Source organism: Callorhinus ursinus, unplaced genomic scaffold (genome assembly GCF_003265705.2).
Source record: "Callorhinus ursinus isolate GAN/ISIS: 27379988/994484 unplaced genomic scaffold, GSC_fseal_2.0 scaffold1, whole genome shotgun sequence".
Classification (NCBI taxonomy): Eukaryota; Metazoa; Chordata; class Mammalia; order Carnivora; family Otariidae; genus Callorhinus; species Callorhinus ursinus.
In genome coordinates, this window is record NW_027397063.1 from 58,291,844 (window position 1) to 58,313,031 (window position 21,188).

At 41.4% G+C, this 21,188-nt stretch overlaps 1 protein-coding gene and 1 long non-coding RNA gene across 12 annotated transcripts in view; one reads left to right on the forward strand and one right to left on the reverse strand.

Moving 5' to 3' along the window:
- LOC141373084 (uncharacterized) overlaps positions 1-18,781 on the forward strand; it is a 33,301-nt gene extending 14,520 nt beyond the window's left edge. The window contains exons 2-3 of the long non-coding RNA XR_012378721.1: positions 17,897-17,971; positions 18,647-18,781. This is a non-coding gene — a long non-coding RNA (uncharacterized lncRNA). The remainder of the gene's footprint in view (positions 1-17,896; positions 17,972-18,646) is intronic.
- Positions 1-21,188, reverse strand: part of PARP9 (poly(ADP-ribose) polymerase family member 9) — a 29,038-nt gene that overhangs the window by 1,981 nt on the left and 5,869 nt on the right. For all 11 annotated transcript variants that reach the window (XM_025875183.2, XM_073894288.1, XM_025875173.2 and 8 more), the window contains 7 exons: positions 20,306-21,153; positions 17,524-17,748; positions 16,152-16,370; positions 13,375-13,435; positions 9,077-9,457; positions 4,320-4,456; positions 3,501-3,675 (listed from right to left, as the gene is read on the reverse strand). In XM_025875183.2, coding sequence (XP_025730968.1) covers positions 3,501-3,675; positions 4,320-4,456; positions 9,077-9,457; positions 13,375-13,435; positions 16,152-16,370; positions 17,524-17,748; positions 20,306-21,153 — 2,046 coding nt within the window. The remainder of the gene's footprint in view (positions 1-3,500; positions 3,676-4,319; positions 4,457-9,076; positions 9,458-13,374; positions 13,436-16,151; positions 16,371-17,523; positions 17,749-20,305; positions 21,154-21,188) is intronic.

Here is a 21,188-nt window from a genome sequence, read left to right on the forward strand (position 1 = left end):
TGAAAGGTAGGTAAAGTTCCATTTCAGAGCTATAAAGAAGACAAGCCCCACACCTGAGTTTTGTGGAACTGTAGATTTTTGTACCTGTTGGAGTCACAGATGCGGTAACAAAGGAAGGTAGGAAGTGCAGAAGCAAGAGCAGGAAGCGACTCCCTGGGCCTGTAGGAGTGAAGGAAGGTGTCCACCCGGAGACGCCATTTGAGCTACGTCTGGAAGAAGGAGTGGGACTTTGCAGGGCTAGAAAAAGGGGGAGGAGGGAAGGCATTCCACAGGCAAAGGCATAGAGGCATGAAATATCCAGCACATTAGGAAACTCTAAGCAGTTCCTGGCTGAAGTGTGGATGAACACAGTGAGAGACGAGGCTGAGGAAATAACAGGAGTGGGGTTGGTGGAGGGTGGCTCGGTCCTTACCTGCTCTGCCAATAAGGTGGGAGTTTTACCTTGTAGGCAACTTAGGAAGGCAGATATTCTTAAACAGGCACGTATGTTTTTAGCATGATAATTCTGGAAGCAGAGAAAAGGATAGGTTGGATAGAGCTGTGGTTTTGAGAGAAGGAAAGGACCTGGTCATCCTCTAGGCCCAGGGGAAGAAGAACAAAGGCAATAGGAACAGAGAGGTGGGGCTGGGCTGAGAATGTCGTCAAGAGGGAACTAGTAGGGCTGTGTGACTGGCTGAACCTAGAGCAAGAGGAAGGAAGGAATGGAAGATGAGAAACTTTCCAGCTAGGAGACCTGGTATATAGATGGTGATGGTATTAGTCAGGTTAGGGAGTATCGGGGGTGGGGGTGGGAGGAAGCACCTATCTCTTAGGGAAAACTATGGCCAAGGAAAAAAGTCAGTCTGAGGTGGCTATGGAACACCTAGGCAGAAACGTTCAAAAGATAGTCAGAAATACGGACCTGTAGGTCAGGAGAGAGAAAGGCGGTTAGAATTACAAATCTGTAAGTCATCATAGAGGTAGGAGTTGAAGCCACAGGTAGAGGTGCAAGGCGGACACAGTAGAGTTAAAAAACAAACAAACAAAAAAAAACAAAACTTCCTTTAGAACGCCAGAAAACACCCAACAGGTGGACTCATTAGATTATAAATTACAAGGGCAGGAACTCTGTGTGTTTTCCTGCTGTATTCCTCCCACCTAGCACAGGGGCTGATTTACAGAATGTGCTCAAGAAACACTCGTGGAATGAATGAATGAACCCAATAAAAAAAACTGCAGCATGGAGGCTCCTTCTTGCTACATTCAACCAAGTCCTACAAGCAAGAGATGAAATCAGAACTGGCTGGAATGAAAGCCAAGATAGAAAATATAAATATATAAAGCTTCATTAATAGAAGCCCCCTTTGCCTCTAGTTGGCCATCTAAACTGACCAAGAGTCCCATAATTTGGAAATTTGCAGGGGTAAAAAAAAAAAAAAAAAAAAGCCAAGAACCTTTGTACTCCATATGAAAACTAGGTTAAAAAAGAAGAGTTGCAAAACAACTTCAGTGGTGATAAAATGTCTCCTGGGTCTCAAGCACCTTTGGTTAAGCACGCTCACCAGACATGTTGGCTCAAGTCACATTATGGACAGTATCTCCCCGATGAGTTTATTATCTGAATCGCCTCAGGCAGTGGCTTTAAGCTAAGAACTAGGGACATGGACAGAGCACAGAGGCCAGTAGGTAAAAGACCAGAATCTTGAGGCTTAAAGACTAGATGGAGACAAGACCTTTGGCTGGGTTTTAAAGATACAAATTGACCAGAAGTAAACAGGCTTCATGCCTGCGGAGGTTTTAAAGGAACCATATTGCTGAAGAAACTGTAAGCCTGGCTGTCAGTAGCTTGAGAGCATTCTAGTCCTTGAGGCAATCCATGGACCGCTTATAGGCCATGAACCCCAGTGGGCCTAGAAATGACCAAGGGCGGCAACACATAAGGAAGATTCTTCCCAAAGTACAAAACAAGGGTGTTAGTCCACTCCCAGAACTGGGTCCTCACTATCCCTGTCCAGCAACATGGGATTAGTGGTATGGACCAGTGACTTTCCTTCTTCCCTTTAGAAATGGGAGGTTTTATTGTTTTGTTTTTAAAGGTCTTTTTTTTATTTTTTGACAAGAGAGAGCACAAGCAGGGGGAGTGGCAGGCAGAGGAGGAGGGAGAAGCATGTGGGGCTCGATCCCAGGACCTTGGGATCATGACCTGAGCTGAAGGCAGATGCTTAACCAACTGAGCCACACAGCCACCCCTAGAAATGGGAGTTTTTATTGCAGTTTTCCTGCTCCTTCTCCTATCATTATATAATGAGTAGGTTAGGGCAATTACCTTGCTTTTAGGCTTTAAGAGAGGACTTTCTGGACTTGAGGCTGATGATGAGACAGGATGAGACTTTGGGGCTATCTTCCTTGGGAGGTGGTATGTGTGTCTTTTAGGAAGAAAGACATGTACAGATGTCAGGCAATTTGCAGCATCTGCCACAGAACTGAAAAGAAGGCACTACTGGATTTGAAAAATAGGAGGATAGTGATGGTCTTAGTGAGAGTAGTTTAAGGAGGAGGAGGAGGGGGGAGTGCAGAGAAGCCAGTTAGGAGTTTAGGAGCAAACGGAAGTTGTGAATTTTTAAGATTTTGCCAATATCACTATTCTGGCTACACTCAAAGACTTCTGGGTGGGGATTCATTTATCAATTTTTACCCCCAGGAATTTTCCATGTTCAATTTTTACTCCAGGTATTGCTTATGTTCTCTCTGGGGGCAAAGAGATGATGATTTCCAGACCCTTTGCTTTCTAGAAATCAAGACTTGGAGCTGGCTTCACAGCAAGGATCATGCTATATATTTTGAAAGGTAAAGATCAAGAACATAGTCAATGGATCAGGCAAAATCAAGCCACATGGCTAGGTATCCTCCATGATTATTACTAAACTTTCTTTGCCTCCTTTGGAGAGATCTAAAGGGGACAAAACAGCAATTAAGTATGCAATATTGTTGTACAACTGAAAAGAGACATGGAAGCTGCACATAGTAGAACTCCCATAGCTGAAAAGGATCTTAAGATATTGTTTACTTCACCTGCCAGATGCTCTCTAATTCATTCACTAGCAGGCTATAGGAAATGAAGAAGATGGAAGAGAAAAGAGCAACTTATTAAGTTCAGGAAAATGCCCTTTTAATTAAGGGATGAGGTTTGGTAGTGTTGATAATAATTTTGTGGAGCTGAGCCAAAAAAAAGCTTCTGGGTGCTCTCTGCAGATAAAACACACAACCCACAGAAAAGAGAAAAACAGTGAACTGTAGATCTTACCGCTAAAGCTTTTATCAACATTAAACGCAACAGCAACAAAACATATGAAGAACAAAACAAAAACTATGACCCTTTCCAAATTACTTGATCACTATATCCCAGTTGCAAGGGTCCCCCTCACCCCAGCAACAGATGCTATGAGTGATGAGTCATCTGCTGAGGTCTGCTCACCAATCCCCACATACAGAGGCCCTGAAGATGAGGGGCTGACACCTACCGCAGGGCGCCGAGTACATTCTTTGAAAGCCAACTCTGCATACTGCTTCACAGAACTGGTAGGGAATTTGCTGAAACAGCCTGTGGCTCACAGGCTTCCCATGTGTTCTCCCTTCCATCGTTTTCTTCTTTTTTTGGAAGACAGCCATGAGAACCGCATTGTCTATTTTCTCCACCTATGACCCAAGGATATGAAAAACTGAAAAAAACTGGAAAAAAAGTGAGAACCACTATTTACATCGCTTGATACTCTATTTCAAAGAGAAAGGATCTTATGTGCATATTACTTGGCATGCAACTTGCTTTTCATATAAAGTGTTTTAAGAGTCTCCTGGCCCCACCCCTCTCCTACTTTGACTTCTGTCTCTTCAAAATTCCCTGTCCCTTCTTTGATAAATCCATGTAATAAAAATTCACTGAGCAATCCCGACGTAACAGGCACTGGTAATGAAATGGTCAACAGTGTAGACAGTCTTTGCCTTCTTAAAAGCTCACAGTTTAGCAAGAGGTGAAAATAGGTAAACAATTATAATACAGTGTGATACATGCTATTCCATTTCTTTTCATGTTGCTTCAAGATAGCCAGAGAAGTTTGCCCTGATGCTTGGTCAGTGCTTCTGTACCTCCTGACATCATTCCTACCTCCTGATTCCAACTACACCCTTCGTGCTTGCCCACCCCTGCCCGCCTTTCAGTCTTAATCCTAGGGGTCCAGGTCAATGAGCAGCTGGCTTAGAGTCATCAGCAGGTGAGTTTTTCTTTTGGTTACAGAACCAAGTGAGAGCGAGACAAGCCAAATCCTTCCCTTAATTAAGTATACCTTTATAACCTGCAAACCACAGTTTTCAAACTGTTTCTTCTGATCCTGAATTTCCTCCGCTGAAAGCTTTAGGCATCTCAGAAATGTATTCCTTTTCATTTCATCCTGGTCTGGGGGTTGCCAATCAGTCCATTGTCCTAAAAATGAGTAACACAAAACTTTGTCTCAATGCTCTGTGAGAGGAAAAACGTTTGTAAAGAAATTTAATAAAACAAGTTATAGAAATTTAAAGGAATGGATTGGCCAGTTTAATTGTATGGCTTATATGTTTAGGACATGCAAGGAGAGTACAATATAATGAGAAGGCACAGGATAGAAGAGGGGATTCATAAATTTATCCTCACATGATTTGGATTAAGAGGCTGAGGGAGTGAGAGAAAAAAGAGCATTAGTATATACCTCCCCCATCGATGTTGTAATGATGATATATAACTGTGTTGCTAATAGGAAATGTTTCTATTTCTGGCCAGGATGCTCATCAACAAAAAAAAATACAGGCATAACACAACATTAAGGAATGATGAAAAATAGTATGACATTTATATAAAACTTTTTTAAGATTTTCAAAAAGATTTCATATCTCAACTTCATTTGGGCATTACACCACCACCACTGAAACAATGAACACACTTTTACAAATAAGGAAATTGAAACTCGAAGTTCAGTGACTTGCCCAATATCACACAGCTAAAACAAAGCTGGCTTTCACCAGTGCTTTCTGCAATCGGCAAGGCAAAATATTTGGTACATATATCTCTCATATGCACCCAACCACAAAGAGCAAACTTTGGAGATTAAGAGTTTATGGTGTCCTGTCTTCCCTCCCTTCCTTCCTTTTTCCCTTCCTTTGTTCCTTCTCCCTTAACTTTCCTACCTTCCTTTTTAAATTCAAGGGACAACCTATTATTGCCTAGCAACTCCTTGTTGGAATAAATATACGTATAGGTGAACAAACAGAAAACCCCCAAAAGACTTATTTTCTTTTTAAAAGGTTTTATTCATTTATTTGAGAGAGAGAGCATGAGCAGTGGGGAGGGGCAGAGGGAGAGAGAGAAGCCGACTCCCTGCGAAGCAGGGAGCCTGATGCAGGGCTCGATAACCAACTAAGCCGCCCAGGCACCCCTCAGTTTATTTTCAGTTTGACTTAAACCCAAGTAAACAAAAATGATGTAATTCCCAGCACATTATTTAACCACAGAAAGCAGATGATAAATCCAAAGAAATCCACTAGAGGGGCCAAATTGTAAATCTGGGAAGCAGGGGGTACAAAATTCCGTATCAGAGAAACTCCAAAGTCAGGAAATTTCAAAGGAAGATACTCTAAATTAAATCTTGAGAGCAACAGCTGACCTTTATAAAGTATAGTAATAGAGTTCAGTTCACCAGAGTTCAGCAAACATTTACTGAGCTCCTATTACCTGTCCAGTGCTGGGTTGGACACCAGAGACTCAAAGATCCACAAACTCCTACTGTCAGAAGCACTCCCCAGGAAGGATTACAATGGCAGCATAAAAGAGGAAACACCTAACTTCCATTATTTAAATTGTATAGCTCTGATGGATAGTTAGTTGATGTTCCTTGTAGTAATAACTCATTGAAAATTTATCCATTTTGTTAGTTGAGAGAGGGTCAGTGTGTAGGAGCCTCGGAAACACAGCTGTGGAATGGTATGCTTAGTCATCAACTATCAAAAGTGCCACCTTGCAGCAGAACAAGGGACTTAGAGCTAACTGCCAATAGCCAGGAGAATGGGACAACCCTATGAGTGCAGTTAGTTTAAAGTAATGCCACAAGCTTTATAGACCAGTGTTTGTCTCTTGTTCTCTTGGGAAGTATACCAGTATTAGTTTAAATATCCACAGTCATTACCTTTCAAAAGCTAAGTAGAAATCATAATCTTTGGTCTCATTCTTGTGTATTATTTTTGAATGCTATTTCTTTATGCTCTATGTTTTAAATTTTTTTTAAAGATTTTATTTATTTATTTATTTGACAGAGCACAAGCAGAGGGAGAGAGAGGGAGAAACAGGCTCCCTGCTGAGGAAGGAGCCCGATGTGGGACTCGATCCCAGGACCCTGGGATCATGACCCGGGCCGAAGGCAGCCACTTAACCAACTGAGCCACCCAGGAGTCCCTATGTTTTTAATTTTTTAAAGATTTTTTTATTTACTTATTTGAGAGAGAGAATGTGTGTGAGAAAGGGAGAGAAAGCTTGGGGGGGGGAGGGGCAGAAGGAGAAGCAGGTTTCCCATTGAGCAGGGAGCCCGATGTGGGACTCGATCCCAGAACCCAGGGATCATGACCTGAGCCGAAGGTAGATGCTTAACCGACTGAGCCACCCAGGAGCCCCTCTTGTGTATTATTTTTGTCCATGTTTTTTGATACTGGGTTTTCTAGGGAATGTGGATACAACACTTATTGTAAACTCCCACTCACTTTGACCATGTCTACCTGAATTATTTTTACAAACACAAAGTAAAAATGAGGTGTCCTTTGAAAATTTGCATCTGAATTTTTGTACCAAACCCATCAACGTTACAGTGAAACTGACCTTATCTTTGTTAAAATCCTTCAAGGCTCTCCCTTGTTTCAAGAAAAACTCTGAACTCTCATGTGATTTATAGTCTTTCATAATCTAGACCCTGCCATGGTCTGATTGCCTGAAAGTTTCTTTACCTTACTAATTTCTACCTATTCTTCATTCTCCATTTATGACACCTCCTCTGAGAAGTCTCCCCTTGACCTCCCAAGTCTGGGTTAGGTGTCTAAATTGGTATTCTGAGACCCGATTCCAATGTCTGTGTGTGTAGGAGGGTTTCCCATATATACAATCAAGCAATTCTGCTACTATCTACCCAAGGATAGCATCAGATTCCATAGGTTAAGAGTTCAGTCCTATAAGACTGCTCCCCAACACACACGCGCGCGCACGCACACACACACACACACACACACACACACACACACACACACACACACTTCAGATACCAGTCGAAAGCCAGGCTGTTACCTGTGCTTCTGGCTGACTAGCTACAAACTGAAGGTTCCAATGACCTGCTCCTTGGATTTCAAACACCATTTGCAAGTTCAGGTTGTTACCTATACTTTTGAGTAGCTGACTATAAGTCAGAGGTTCCCATGATCTCCTCCTCGGGTTCAATTAATTTGCTAGAGCAGCTCACAGAACTCAGTGGAACATTTTACTTACTAGATTACTGGTTTATTATACAGGTGTATTACTCAGGAACAGCCAGACTGAAAAGATGCATAAGGCAAGGAAGGAAGGGGGAAAGGGTGCGGAGCTTCCATGCTCTCTCCCAGCAAGCCACACTCCCTAGCTCTCCATGTACTGACCAACCTGGAAGTTCTCTGAACCTGTCCTTCTGGGTTTTTATGGAGGTCCGTTACCTAGTCACAGCTGACTAAATCATTGACCATTGGCAACTGATTCAACATCCAGCGCCCTCCCCAGAGGTTGGGCTGGGGGATACCGAAAGTTCCAATCCTCCAATCACAAGTTGGATCTCCTGGTGACCAGTCCCCATCCTTAGGCGCTTTCCAAAGTCACCTCCTTAATGTAACAAAAGACATCTTTATCACTCTCAACACTCAGGAAATCCAAGGGCTTTGAGTGCTGAAAGCCAGAAATGTGGACGAAGGCCAAATATATGTGACAAATGTTTTGATCATCTGAATGATGAAACATATATGGGCGCCTGGGTGGCTCAGTTGGTTAAGCGACTGCCTTCGGCTCAGGTCATGATCCTGGAGTCCCGGGATCGAGTCCCGCATCGGGCTCCCTGCTCGGCGAGGAGCCTGCTTCTCCCTCTGACCCTCTTCCCCTCTCAAGTACTCTCTCCCCCATTCTCGCTCTCTCAAATAAATAAATCTTTAAAAAAAAAAAAAGAAACATATATATTCTAAATCGCAACATCACAGTGCCTGTCCGAGGTGCTCCCACAGAGCATTTTCACCCTCCTCTTTCATAATTAACTTGCTTGCTTCTCAGTATCCTCAATTAGATTTTGAATGGAAACAATGTCCATCTTATTATTGTATCCCCAGCACCCACCACATGCTTGGCACATATCATGGATACAATATACATCAGTCCAGTAAATAAATGAAATAAGCTTCTATTTCCCAAGGTGGCATTTACAACACTGTACTCTTCCTAGTTAGCTCTAGGACCATGTTAAAAGGACCTCTCCAGACCCAAATTCCCAGTCATCGTGATGAATTTTTGCCCCATTGAATGGGAGATACTTGAGTTACTTCACAGCATGAATGGTTTACTTTGGTGAGAGAGCTCAAAGTAATTTTAAGGTTCCTAATGCTGCCAGCAACAAATACGTAAATGCAAGAAAACTCAAATAAATGAATTAACCAGGTGGAATGTGTCTATATTTGAATGCTCCATTTGTAGAATTAGGGATGTACTTTTTCCCCCAGAACCTGGGCTTGCGTTGCTGGAGGCTTTCCATTTAATTGCCTCTTGGGCAATCCATTTCATCATAAGTAAATCCAGTCATGTGTGTGCACGTGCGTGTGTGCGTTGTGTGTGTGTGTTCATTTACTAATTAACCCTGCTGGTAGAAAGACAGCCAAAAAACGGTTATAAGAGGTTATGGCTTAACACAGAACCAGCATGATTAGCTCTCTTTTCCATGCTATCTCTGACCCACATACATACAGATGCACTCACACCCATAAGGAATAGTTGCAAGAGCTGACTTTCCAACTTAAAGTTACTCACCTAACAAGCTCCAAAGGGCTAGCTCCTTTTTTCTTGCCATCTCCTCCTGAACTTCACACAGCATAAGTTCAATGTTCATAACGACCTCAATGACGTCAGCTTGGGCTCCTTTCATCTCTAAAATTGCCTTTTCCAGACTGATAGTCTCTGAGATAGAGACCCTTAAGGTATTCTGAAGCCGAGTCAAAATGTCATGTTCCTTTTTCCCAAGGTAGATGATATGATTGTTCTCAATGATATGGTGGTCCTGGGGGGTCAGTATCCTTTGGATCCACGCTTGGGCCTCCTTCATCTTTTCCAGGTTGGATCCCATCAGACTGATGGCAGGAGATTTAGCTTTGAGCCCATTTTCTCTTTTCTCCTCTCTGGTCAACTGGGGGACTGAAAAGACTGTCATAAACATCCACAGAAGGCAGGTGGGTTTTAAACCCGAGCAGAACAAAACACCAAGGCCAATATTTGCCCCGAGGACATTATGACCATTGTTGCAGCAGCAGCTTCAATTAAGTGCCTATCTCTGATTGCTGTGCTAGATATGAAGGAAATCTAAACATATGGTTTACAGTCTCCTTTAGAGCAGAGTTTAGCCCGTAAGGGGTTGGTTTTATCATGCCTTGCCCCTGCTATGTTGCATTTGTCAGTTCACAGATGAGTTAATCTTGTGATATCACCCTGGATATTAACCCACTATTATACCTCAGATACGGAGGTCGGGTTCCAGACCACCACAATAAAGTAAATATTGCAATAAAACAAGTCAAATGAATTTTTTGGTTTCCTAGTGCATATAAAAGTTGTATCTACACTATACTGTAGTCTAGGAAGCATGCAATAATATTATGTCTAAAAAACAATGTACCTACCTTAATTTAAAAACACTTTGTTGCTAAAAAATGCTATCATCTGAGCTTTCTGCAAGTTATAATCACTGATCACAGATCAGCATAACAAATACAATAATAATGAAAAAGATTGAAATATTGTGAGAATCACCAAAATGTGATATAGAGACACGAAGTGAGCAAATGGCTGTTGGAAAAATGGCACCAATTGACTTGCTTGATGTAGGGTTGCCACAAACCTTCAAATCGTAAAAAAAAAAAAAAAGGCAGTATCTGTGAAGCACGATAAAACAAAGTACAATAAAACGAGGTATGCCTTTATGTCCCACTGACTGAGATTTTCCTCAACCTCTTGCTACTACCAAGTTTGAAATCAAACATCTCTGAAAGCCATACAGCTTAAAGAATGAAAATTCCTTTTGAAAAATATGTATTTCTGATTATAAAAATAATACATTTATTTTTGATAAATTAGAAAATTATTCAAGTTTAATGAAAGGAAGATATACCCATAACTCTACTACCTGGAATTCCTTTTGATATCTTATCTGTATGTAACAGGACATTTTACACCTCCACAGAATTTGGAGCTTAGCAGCTTCTACTGCTTGACATGGTATATCCCAGCAGAAAAGGTCAGGGAACTTGATTCCAACCCACCCACATGTACCCTTTTCTACAATCCCCCTCCATAAGGAGCAAAGATATATATTAAAAAGTAGAATCTCTGATGGATTAGGATAACTCTCAACCCAAATTGCAAAAAACAAAAAAAGTTGGAGGGCAATGGACTAGATGAGAGGAAATTCATAGGCGAGGCCGTATCTAGAATATATAAAGAATTCTCTCAAATTATCAAGAAAAAGGAAGAACCTAGTACTCAGCTGGGCAAAACATTTCACAGAAAAGGAAACACAAATGGTCCAGATATGTGTGAAAAGATGCTCATCTTCGCTGGCAATCAGGGAGATGAAAAATTATCCACCAGATTGGCAAACAATAAGTCTGACAATATTAAGTGTTGGGAAGGATATAGAGTAACTGGAACTCCTGTATATATTTATGATGGATATAAAACTGGAAAAACTACTCCCACAATTATATTTTGTAAAGAAATTTTTGTATGTGTGTATCAGGAGATATGTATAAGAAAGTTCACCTTCTCCTTTGTAACAGCAAAAACCTGGAAATGACCCAAATGTCCTTCAGCAATGGAATATTCTTATAGCAATGAAAAGGAGTGAATTTTAGCTATTTGGATGAATCTCAGAAACATATCTTGAAGGGGAAAAGTAAATTGAGCAACTACTATGTTCTAGGCACTGTTCTAAGTGCTTCACATAAATTATTCTGTTCACTCCTCACAACCTTATAAGTACTATCAACAGCCCCATTTTACAAATGAGGAAACTTATTCAGAGTTATTAAGTAACTTGCCCATGGTTATAGGACTAGTAGGTGTGGGCAATCTGACTCTAGTACTCACATAATTCTGCCTCCCTGTAAGGGATCTGAGGTTAGCAGTGGTAATTAGCATCTTTCCCCCCGATGGAATAGTTGGGTGGTACGAGGAACTATGAAACAGTACCAGGGGAGACCCAGAAGTAAGAGAGGGTCTGAGTTAAAAAAAAAAAAAAAAAAAAGCCAATGTTTTGGACAATAGAAGTGACACGTGTTCTTAAATTGGAGGCATAGGGATTTTGTTTGTTTGTTTTTTAACCCTTGTTCTGCCTGGGAGTTTATATTACTTTTTAGGAGAAAATAGAAGCAATACATGGTGATACTTCATTTATCCATATTACCAGGGGGGGAAAAGTTGTTCTTCTGGGTAACTAATTGTTCAGATCACTAAAGGATACACTTCTAGCACCAAATGCATTAGTTAAATATTTATGAGCTAAATTACTAGTTTATTAGGTAAATATTTATTAGTTAAATATTTCTAATGAAAACACACTTCCCTGCCTTCCTAAATAGTTTAACTTTTCCTTGATAATCTGAGATCATCACCATTAGCCATTATTAATGTCAATTATTGTCTTGCACTATAATTATAATTCTTTTACAGATGTCCTTAAAAATGACTGAAGTAAATGGTAATGCCTGGCCCTATTATTCAGACTAATAACATAGAGACATTTGTATGTTCCTTTTTCATACTGTCCTCACGTAAGCCTCCTATCTACCTTCCTTAGATTCAGTCTTGTTCCCCACATATGCACTGCATTTGTTTGCTTCTCTGCATTTTTTTGCCTTGGGTGCCCCACCCCACCAGCTCTAGTCATTGAAAACCTGCCATCCTCAAAGCCCAACTAAGAACCACTCGTCCAGGAAGCCATTCTCAACCCCTTCAGGTCAGAAGGACTCTCCCCCTCCTCTGGACCCTCTAGGTAGTTTGTCCAGCCTCTCATTCATTATTCTTTGGACTTCGTTTAATGCTTTGCAATTTACAGAACATTTTGACGTACATAATCTCCAATTATCCTGACAAAAGTCTGTCATTATCCTCCTTTTACAGATAAATAAATAGGTTCATAAGAGGCACAGTCACAAACCACAGCTCTTCAAGTACCCCCTCCTTCATTTCCAACACCACTGGACCACAGCACATCCACACATGAGCTCTTCTGTTAAAGTGTATAAGCAAATCATTGTGACCCTCATGGGAAATACCCTAACAGTTTCTATTGCTCGTTGAGTGTCTAGTGTTTTTAACATTTATAGAAAACTGTAGATCAAAAGACTATTTCAGAAGTATATACGTCCCAGTTGTCATGAGGCCATTTCAACTCCATCAATTCAAACTCCACTAAAGGAAAGGAGTTATACGACACAGTCAGTCTTTCTCCAATATCAACCAGGGTGAGTTAAGTCCAGTGATCTACAATCCTAGTTCAGTAGCAAAACTGACTAGGAGCTCCTGAAAAATATGCATACTTGGCCCTGATCCAGAGCTCCTGAGTCAGAATATGTAGAATTGGGGGCCATACATATTTTTGTTTGTTTATTTGTTTAAAGTTTCTGTCATGATCCTAGTGATTCTCAGGTTTGGGTAGCATTAGGTAAATCCATTTATTATTATCTGGTATGACTGAGATGTGTTTTCTATAATGGCTAATGAGTAACCCCATTTAGATGTGACCCCATTCAGAGTAGAAAGAGTAACTGGCTTAGTCAGCTTATTGAAGGGCAGAATTTTTCTTAGAGAAAAATTATAGAGAGCTATCTATGAAGGAACTACCCACACTGGCTTAGCCTCTCTGTATTCATATCATGAAACTGGACTGGGCAAAAATAGAATCATGTTCAGATACCGAGCTGGTTAGTATCCGAACAGGAGAAAATCTATTTGGCTTATTTCTTCTTCTTGTCCCTTCTGTTAGTTAAAATGATGAAGAACAGGATGAGCCCCTGGTGGGTGGACTCTACTTCTAGGCCGGTGAATTTCTTACTCACCACTGTAATTATTGAAATCACGTAGCTTGGATTTTCTCTTTGCCATTTCAGCGCTGAAAGCCTATAAGAAGCAAAACAGAGCAGAGTCGTAAGTGGGGCTTTTAGCCATTGTCATCAAAATCCCTCTTCTTACCTGCATAAACCACACTTGGCCTCATCCACTCTGTCAATCCCCATCCCCACTGCCACAAATCCATAGCAGCCTTTTGGAAAGTCCTAGGAAACAGCAATCACAGCACCAAATTGTGTCATACCACGATCTATTAGAACACCTAGGGGAAACCAGCATAGAAAAACCGAAAGGAAAACCAAAACCTGGTATAAAAAAAAAAAAAAAAGAATGTATATGTATATCCCAAGGCAAAATGTAACCATTCATTCCACAAACATTAATGCTCTGATTATTGCATATTAGGCATTGAACCAAGGCTGTGGCCAAAAATAGGCAGATGCTCTTGTAATTAATAAACAGAAATGCACTTGAAAAGATTGTTCTACAGTTTCTCCTTAGCACAGTACCTGGTTGATGCAATATATGGCAGCTGTCTTTATTATTATCCCCTAGGGGAGCCCTCAGATTGTGGTTGACCTATTTTTTTTAACTGCCACATTCATTTTTGTTTGTGTATTGAAGAGAAAGAACCTTCTTTTCTAGGTGCAGTTCATTCCCCTTGTAGGAAGATGGTACTTCCTGAGCTGTTCAGGGATGTGCTAGGGGCATCTATCTGGGCCCATCGATCGAGCTCTGCTTTAGGGGGAACTTCATTTGCAAGACAGGATGATTCACTGTATCTGAAAGGTGAGCTCCTTCACTGGGTAACTGGCTTGCAGGTCAGCTGTGGAAGAGACACACTGGTGTCCTGGAGCTGGTTGACATTTGCTAATGAGAGCTCACAGTGGGCATCTCTTCCCAACTGCACCTTCAGAGATGTCAACAATGAATATCAACAAACGCTACAAACCTCCCTGTGCCTAGTCAAGCAGCAAAAGGAGTAAGAACCTTAACACTTGTTGCAGAAAAAGAGGAAGCTAGAACAAGTATGAGTTTGTTTTCTTGTAGGGAGAGAGAAAATGGCAACCACCCACCTGGAGACAGGCTGTGAGGTAGAAGAGCGAGCAGTCAGAGGACTAGTGTGTTCAGAGCCACTCTGTCTGCCAGGCACCAAGCAAGGCCCTTTCTACCCAAAACCCAGACCCGTGCTTGGGAGCTTGTGCTAGCACTTGGATGTTGCCATTGGCAGAATCAGAAACCTGTCTTGAAAATCCATTTTAAGTTGCTGTATCTTATTTCTTTTCCTTTTTTATTCTTCCTTAACATCATGACAGCCCCTTCTCGAAGTCCCAGCTAAGCAAGAATAAAGTTCAGAGATGGTACTTTATAGGCAGAACAGCACAGCACTATATACTAATTATGCTGAATATATCAGGGACCTTCTCACATGTTAGAAACTCAGCTTAATCTGCCCACTCTAAAAAAGCTGAGGGGCACCTGGGTGGCCTGGTCGTTAAGTGTCTGCCTTCAGCTCAGGTCATGATCCCAGGGTCCTGGGATCGAGCCCCACATCAGGCTCCCTGCTCCACGGGAAGCCTACTTCTCCCTCTCCCACTCCCCCTGCTTGTGTTCCCTCTCTCGCTGTCTCTCTCTGTCAAATAAATAAATAAAATCTTTAAAAACAAACAGATAAATAAATAAATAAAACAAAAAGCTGAGGTGAAGTGAAAACTAAAGAAGCTGGACACACAGATCTCTGCACTCAGACACACGGACACACTCCCCTACACACTCGTCCCTCCCTTTTGTATCAGACCACAACTGACTTCCCTCGGGGTCACCTGCAGAGAAGTTAAACAATTGATTGAATTTGGGGACAGTACCGGGGACATGGCAAAAGTAGTCAAAGATACCTCTGCTGTGAAAGAATTAATAATCTAATTGGGAAGAAAAGATAACAAACGAGTCACTTGGTTTCGTCTTCAGGTCAGCACTCTGTGAATTACAGTTCATGACAGCTGATAGAACAACTAGCCTTCATGGAGGGCTTCCCTGTGTGCCCGGTACTGTTCTAAGTGTTTTATGTGTATTAACTCATTTAACGCTCACAACAGCTCCAGAGGATGGTAGTTATTATCCTCCCTTTATTTTACTTTTTTTTTTTTCAAATAAGCTCTACGCCCCAAGTGGGGCTCAAACTCACAACCCCGAGATCAAACATTGTGTGCTCTACTGACTGAGCCAGTCAGGCTCCCCTGTTATCCCACTTTAAAGATGAGGAAATTAAAGCACAGAAAAGTATATTAACTTGCCCCAAGAAGTTGACCAATTGGAGAGGAGAAGACAAGGAATTTGTTTTAAATATGCTGGATTTAAGATGACAATCGGATAACCAAGTGGAAATGAGAGAGGGTTAGGTGTATGGGTCTGAAGGTGGCTCAGAAGACAGGACTTTGCAGAAACTGTAAGAATACTTGTGTTCTCAGAGCAGGAGAGAAGAGCGAGGGGCAGAGGACCCCAGACTGAAACTAAAAGGTTGCTTACCTTTCAGGAGCAGGGGGAGAATAAAGGCCAACAAAGGAAAAGCGGGAAGTTAGGTAGCAGGGTAACATGGCACTTTAATGACAGGCTTTACTTGGTCAGAGGTGGGCAATTAAAAAACAATTAAATTCACCAAGTTAGAACATCACTGTGCTGTACAGGGCTTAGCTCATGTCTTACATGATGTTACTGAATGAATGACTGAATGAATGAACTATAGGACATTTCTAAAATATTAACTTACCATGTATGTCTCCAGTTCTTCTGGAAAGATCACAAACTTTACAGTTAATTGTTTTTTCAAATGGCATTTGGCAAAAGTTAAAACTTCATCAAACATAATCTCGGCTGCTATACTGCTCTGTATACCAATGTTTCCAGTCCCAAGGGCAGGAAAGGAAATAGAAGTTTTATTTAGTTCAAGGCATTTCTCCAAACATTGCTTCACTGCAGTTCTCAGTATCTGTAGGAAAAACAGATCAGCCTTTGAGTCAAAATAAAACTTCACTCACCCTTTGATCCTGCCCATATCTTACAATGCCAACCTCTACTCTCCCTCGGGGTCATGGCCATGCCTCCTTAGAGAGCAGGAAAGGCTCCACTCCGTGGAGAACCCATGACAGCCTTAAGGTTAGATGATGAGAAACAGAAATCACTGAGGGGTCTGTTTGGGTGCCATGATTTCTCCCAGTTTATACATCTCCCCAGGTCAGAGAGCCAACCATCAGTTTATCCCATTTACCTGCCACTTCCAGGTTGAAACAAAGAGCTCTTGGAAGTTTAATAAAGGAGACAGAGGGAAAAATCCATAGGCAGCTTTATCCAACATCTTTAAGATATGTCCTAACGTTCTATGTAATTTTTTCTCGAGAAGTGCTAATATATTTGGCAGATTTAAACTTTCCATCAACATTTCAACATCCAAACTGAAGTACAGGAAGGTCGTCTGTGGAAGGGCCTTGGAAAACTGGGGGGTAGATAGTGACTAGAGGACCGGTTTGGGATTAGAGGGCTCTTAGTCAAAGAAGGACCAGAAATGGTGACAAAATAAAGATAAACAAAGGCAGAGAAGGGGACTGTTTCCCTCTCTCCACATTTGAGTGGGTCCCCCCACTCTTTAATGTGTATATTTTATGTGTCTTAGGTGAAGAGTTGGCCAGAAAGCCAATCTGCCAATCTCTACCTCAGGCATTGGTGGGAAGACACCACAGGTAATAGATTTACCTGGAATAATACTGGAAGGGAAATCCCAGATCCTCCTGGCACTTAATTGATGGAGGGAAATATGGAGAGGCTGAATTCCAGGCCCGTTTAGGGAAAGGCCAACAGGGTCACAGAGGGGTGAGGTAAACAGGTGTGCAGGCTGAGGGAGGCCACTCTGTCCAGGTCTGTTTGCAGTATGCCAGCTTACAATTTAGACATGGGTTAGGTAATATTTAAAATTAAATTTCCTAAGACAACTTGTGACAACAACACTTTTTTCTGCATTTCAGAGTGGTAGAAAATGAGGACTATCCCACTTACCAATATTTCATAAATGTAATGACATGATGGAAATTCAACAAAGACTATGTACACTATGGAACTACATAAAGATAAACTTATTATGAACTCACCTTAGTCAGTTTGTAACATCTTAAATGCCACAACACATGGTATACATATCGACAGGACAATTTAAATCCTTTTGTGACCAGTACGAACTGAGAATCTTGTACCTCAGTAATTTTTTTATTAAATTCCGATTTTATTTCATCTCCTGCTTGTTGTAGAATTGATATCGACACAGGTCCAAATCCAAGACCATTGTGTGGATTTACCGAATTAACAATTACATCTGTCTGAAAAGGAAAAAAAAAAAAAAGACAGGATTCCTTGTTAAGTTACTTTTTCTTAAATCTTTAGTTTGCTGAGGAGCTTTGGGGAAAAATGGTTTTGAAGATCTTAAATTCACAAGACATCTTTTGTTTGTGTGTTTGTTTCGCATAGGATATCAATTAACGGTGGATAGAAACTCAGAATTCCTTTGATTGCCGTGAATCATTTGTCCTATTCAGAAATTAGGTAAAGTGTGTAGATGATACAGTTCTGACTGCAAACGTCTGTCAGCCCCTTGCTGCCTTATACCCCCATATTCCCAGATTTGGAGCATTCCCTGTGATTTGTTTTATCCTTTATCAGTACATGGTTTCATGCCCTGCCCCACTGCCATCACTTTTTGCTATTTCTGTGTGAATTTTCTGTTTTGTTTTAAAGAGAGCGGAAATACAATTTCTTGGGAAACTTCTACCTCCTAATGCTTTTCTTCTTAAAGAAAGGAGTACATGGTTAAAGAAAATACAAACGAGACAAAAAAGTCTTCAGTGGAAATAGGCCTCCCTCTTGCGGGGTTCCTTGGATGGCCCATGCACCCACCTGTCCTGCTGGCAACCACTTTCACCAGTTCTTCATCTGTCTCTTCGGAAAAGGACTGCATACACATGGGCTGTGTTTTGTTTTTTTTTTTTTAAGATTTTATTTATTTATTTGAGAGAGAGAGAATGAGAGACAGAGAGCACGAGAGGGAAGAGGGTCAGAGGGAGAAGCAGACCCCCGCTGAGCAGGGAGCCATGGGCTCTGTTTTCAGTCATCACCCTTAGTTAGCCCTCAGACCTGGGCTATAGGGGACGGTATCCTTCTGCTCCTGCCCAGTGCTCAAACACCCCTAAATCATCCTGATGGCTTTGGTTCCTTTTGCAGGCAACCCAGGTACTTCTAATGGACATTAATGAATGCTTCACTTTGAAAGCGCAATCAGAATTTCCAATTTGGGAGCATTGGCGCCCTTGAAAAATTTTAAGGTTCTTAATGTTGCTGGCAATAAAGAAATATAACAGAAGTTTAAAGGGTAAGTTATTCAACTAGGATGTTTCCACTTTAATTTTAAAGTGGCATATTAATGACTTATTGAATAAATGTTTCATCATGTGGGGTCCCCTAGTCTTCTTCTCTAATTGTCTTGTAGAAAATAAGTGGTATTTTGGGGTGCCTGGGTGGCTCAGATGGTTAAGCGTCTGTCTTCGGCTCAGGTCATGATCCCAGGGTCTTGGGATTGAGCCCCACGTTGGGCTCCCTGCTCAGTGGGGAGTCTGCTTCTCCCTCCCCCTGCTTGTGTGTGCCCACGCACGCCCGCTCCCTCTCTCTCTCTCTCAAATAAATAAATAAAATGTTAAAAAAAGAAAAGAAAAGAAATGATATTTTTTCACTTATGATTAAGTCTATTTGATTGTGGCCATAGGAGAAACTTAAGTGTGACATCCCTGATCCAGAAATAAAAAGAATAAAGCCTTATATTCTTTCTCTTCCCTGCTGCCCCCTTCACTTTGGCATCAATAATTTGCTGAAAACCCAGATGCATGCCCAGACTGAGCCCTGGGGCTACAAAGTGAATAATATACAAAATGAATAAGCCATGATCCCCAGCCTTAAGGTGCTCTGCCTAGCAGGGGAGCTGCACCAACCCAGAAATACCCAAGTTCACTGTTACCCTGATTCCCTCCCCTCCTTGCCAGGGCCCTGGCTTTGGCGCCCCACAAGCACTGGCTAATTGCTAAGTTACCCCTTGTATTCTCTCCAACCGCTGACAGAGAGTGGTATACTAAGTATACAACTTAGAGCTCCACTTAGATCTCCTGACTGGTCCAGTCTGTGATTTTCAGGCTCTCACCACTTCTATGTCTCTCTGATCAAGTCATACTAACCACCCAGTTCATACCAATCATAACTTGAGATCAGATTCAAAACTCCTCCTGTCTTCTGAATTAATCTTTCTTGGTCCACTGCCCTACACTCTTGTCATAAATTTACATACTCTTAAATATTATGAATTCATTTTGTATTAAGACTTTTTTATTTACTCTTGATAGGTAGCTTCACAAATGTTCAGATGGTTTGTTTCCCCGGTGGGATTTTTCAAATCGAGAATTTTTTCTTACATAAACGAAGTCTAATCGATTTTAAGTTCCTTGGAATCAGAGCTCGTTCTATTTCCTCCTGGTGCCTAAGAATAATGGCAATAATAATCATAAATAGTTATCATGTGCCAAGCTCTATTCTAAACATTTCATGTGTATTGATTCCAGCTCTTTGATATAAGTGCTATTATTATTCTCATTTTACAGATTAGGAGACCAAGGTCCGAAAGATAAAATAACTTGATTGAGATCACCCAGTTAGCAAATGGCAAAGCTAGCGTTCAAATCCAGATGGTCTGTCTCTGAAGTCCATACTCTTAGCCTTAACAAGATGCTTTTTAAATAGTATCCGAAATAGCATATATATTTTTAAAACTACTTGATAGGTAATAAACAGCTCAGGGATCTCCTTTGGCAGTGCAAGAGAATAGAAACAAAGACTTACCTCCTGCAGTTGAATGTAGCCCAGGACAATCTGGAGAGTCACACCGTTCACGATAATTGTCTTGAAAGGAGGGGTGGCTTCTTGACTCATGCAGGATCCCAGCTTGTTCATCCTTAGGATTGCTTCTGAAGCATTTTTAAAGGCAACAACAGTAGGATGATCATTGCTTACCAGGTGAATTTCTTTCAAATTAGTGGCCGGTTGCCTCCCTCGGTAATAAAAGCTGATAGTTTCCACAATGATCTGTGTACACAAGTCCAGAGGGAACTGGAAAATCCCAGAGCTCAGGGCTGGAATTGCTACCGTCTCAATGTCTGGATTGATAAAGGTAACATAATCCAGAATATTTATAATGGCCTCTTGCAGCTTAGAGGTACATGTCTGATAATATTTTGCTGTCCACCTAGGCCCAACAGCATGGATAATTAATTTGCAGGGAAGTCTCCCTGCTTTTGTGGTAACTATTTTGCCAGTTGGTATTTTACCCATTCTGAAAACTAATCTTCTGCTCTCCTCTTGGATTTCAGAGCCGCCAGCATTCACCAGGGCCCGGGCCAGGCCTCCCCCATGAATAAGGTCTTCATTGGCTGCATTCACCACAGCATCAATGGCATGTCTGGTGAGGTCGTCCTTCCAAACCGATAACTCGATCCCAGGAATTAGCATTTCTCTGAAGACTTGCTGAGACTCACCGTTACCCTCCAGGGATGGAGAGACCAGGGTACAGATACAGTCAAATTTCTTCTGAAGGACCTCACACAGCTGACTTTCATTAGTTTTCACAATTGTGAAGTCATTGTGACTAATGGGAATTTGCCAGCTGTGGTCTTCTTCAGGCGTGGCAGGCTCTGTAACGTAAAGAAGATTAAAGAAATGAGCCTGG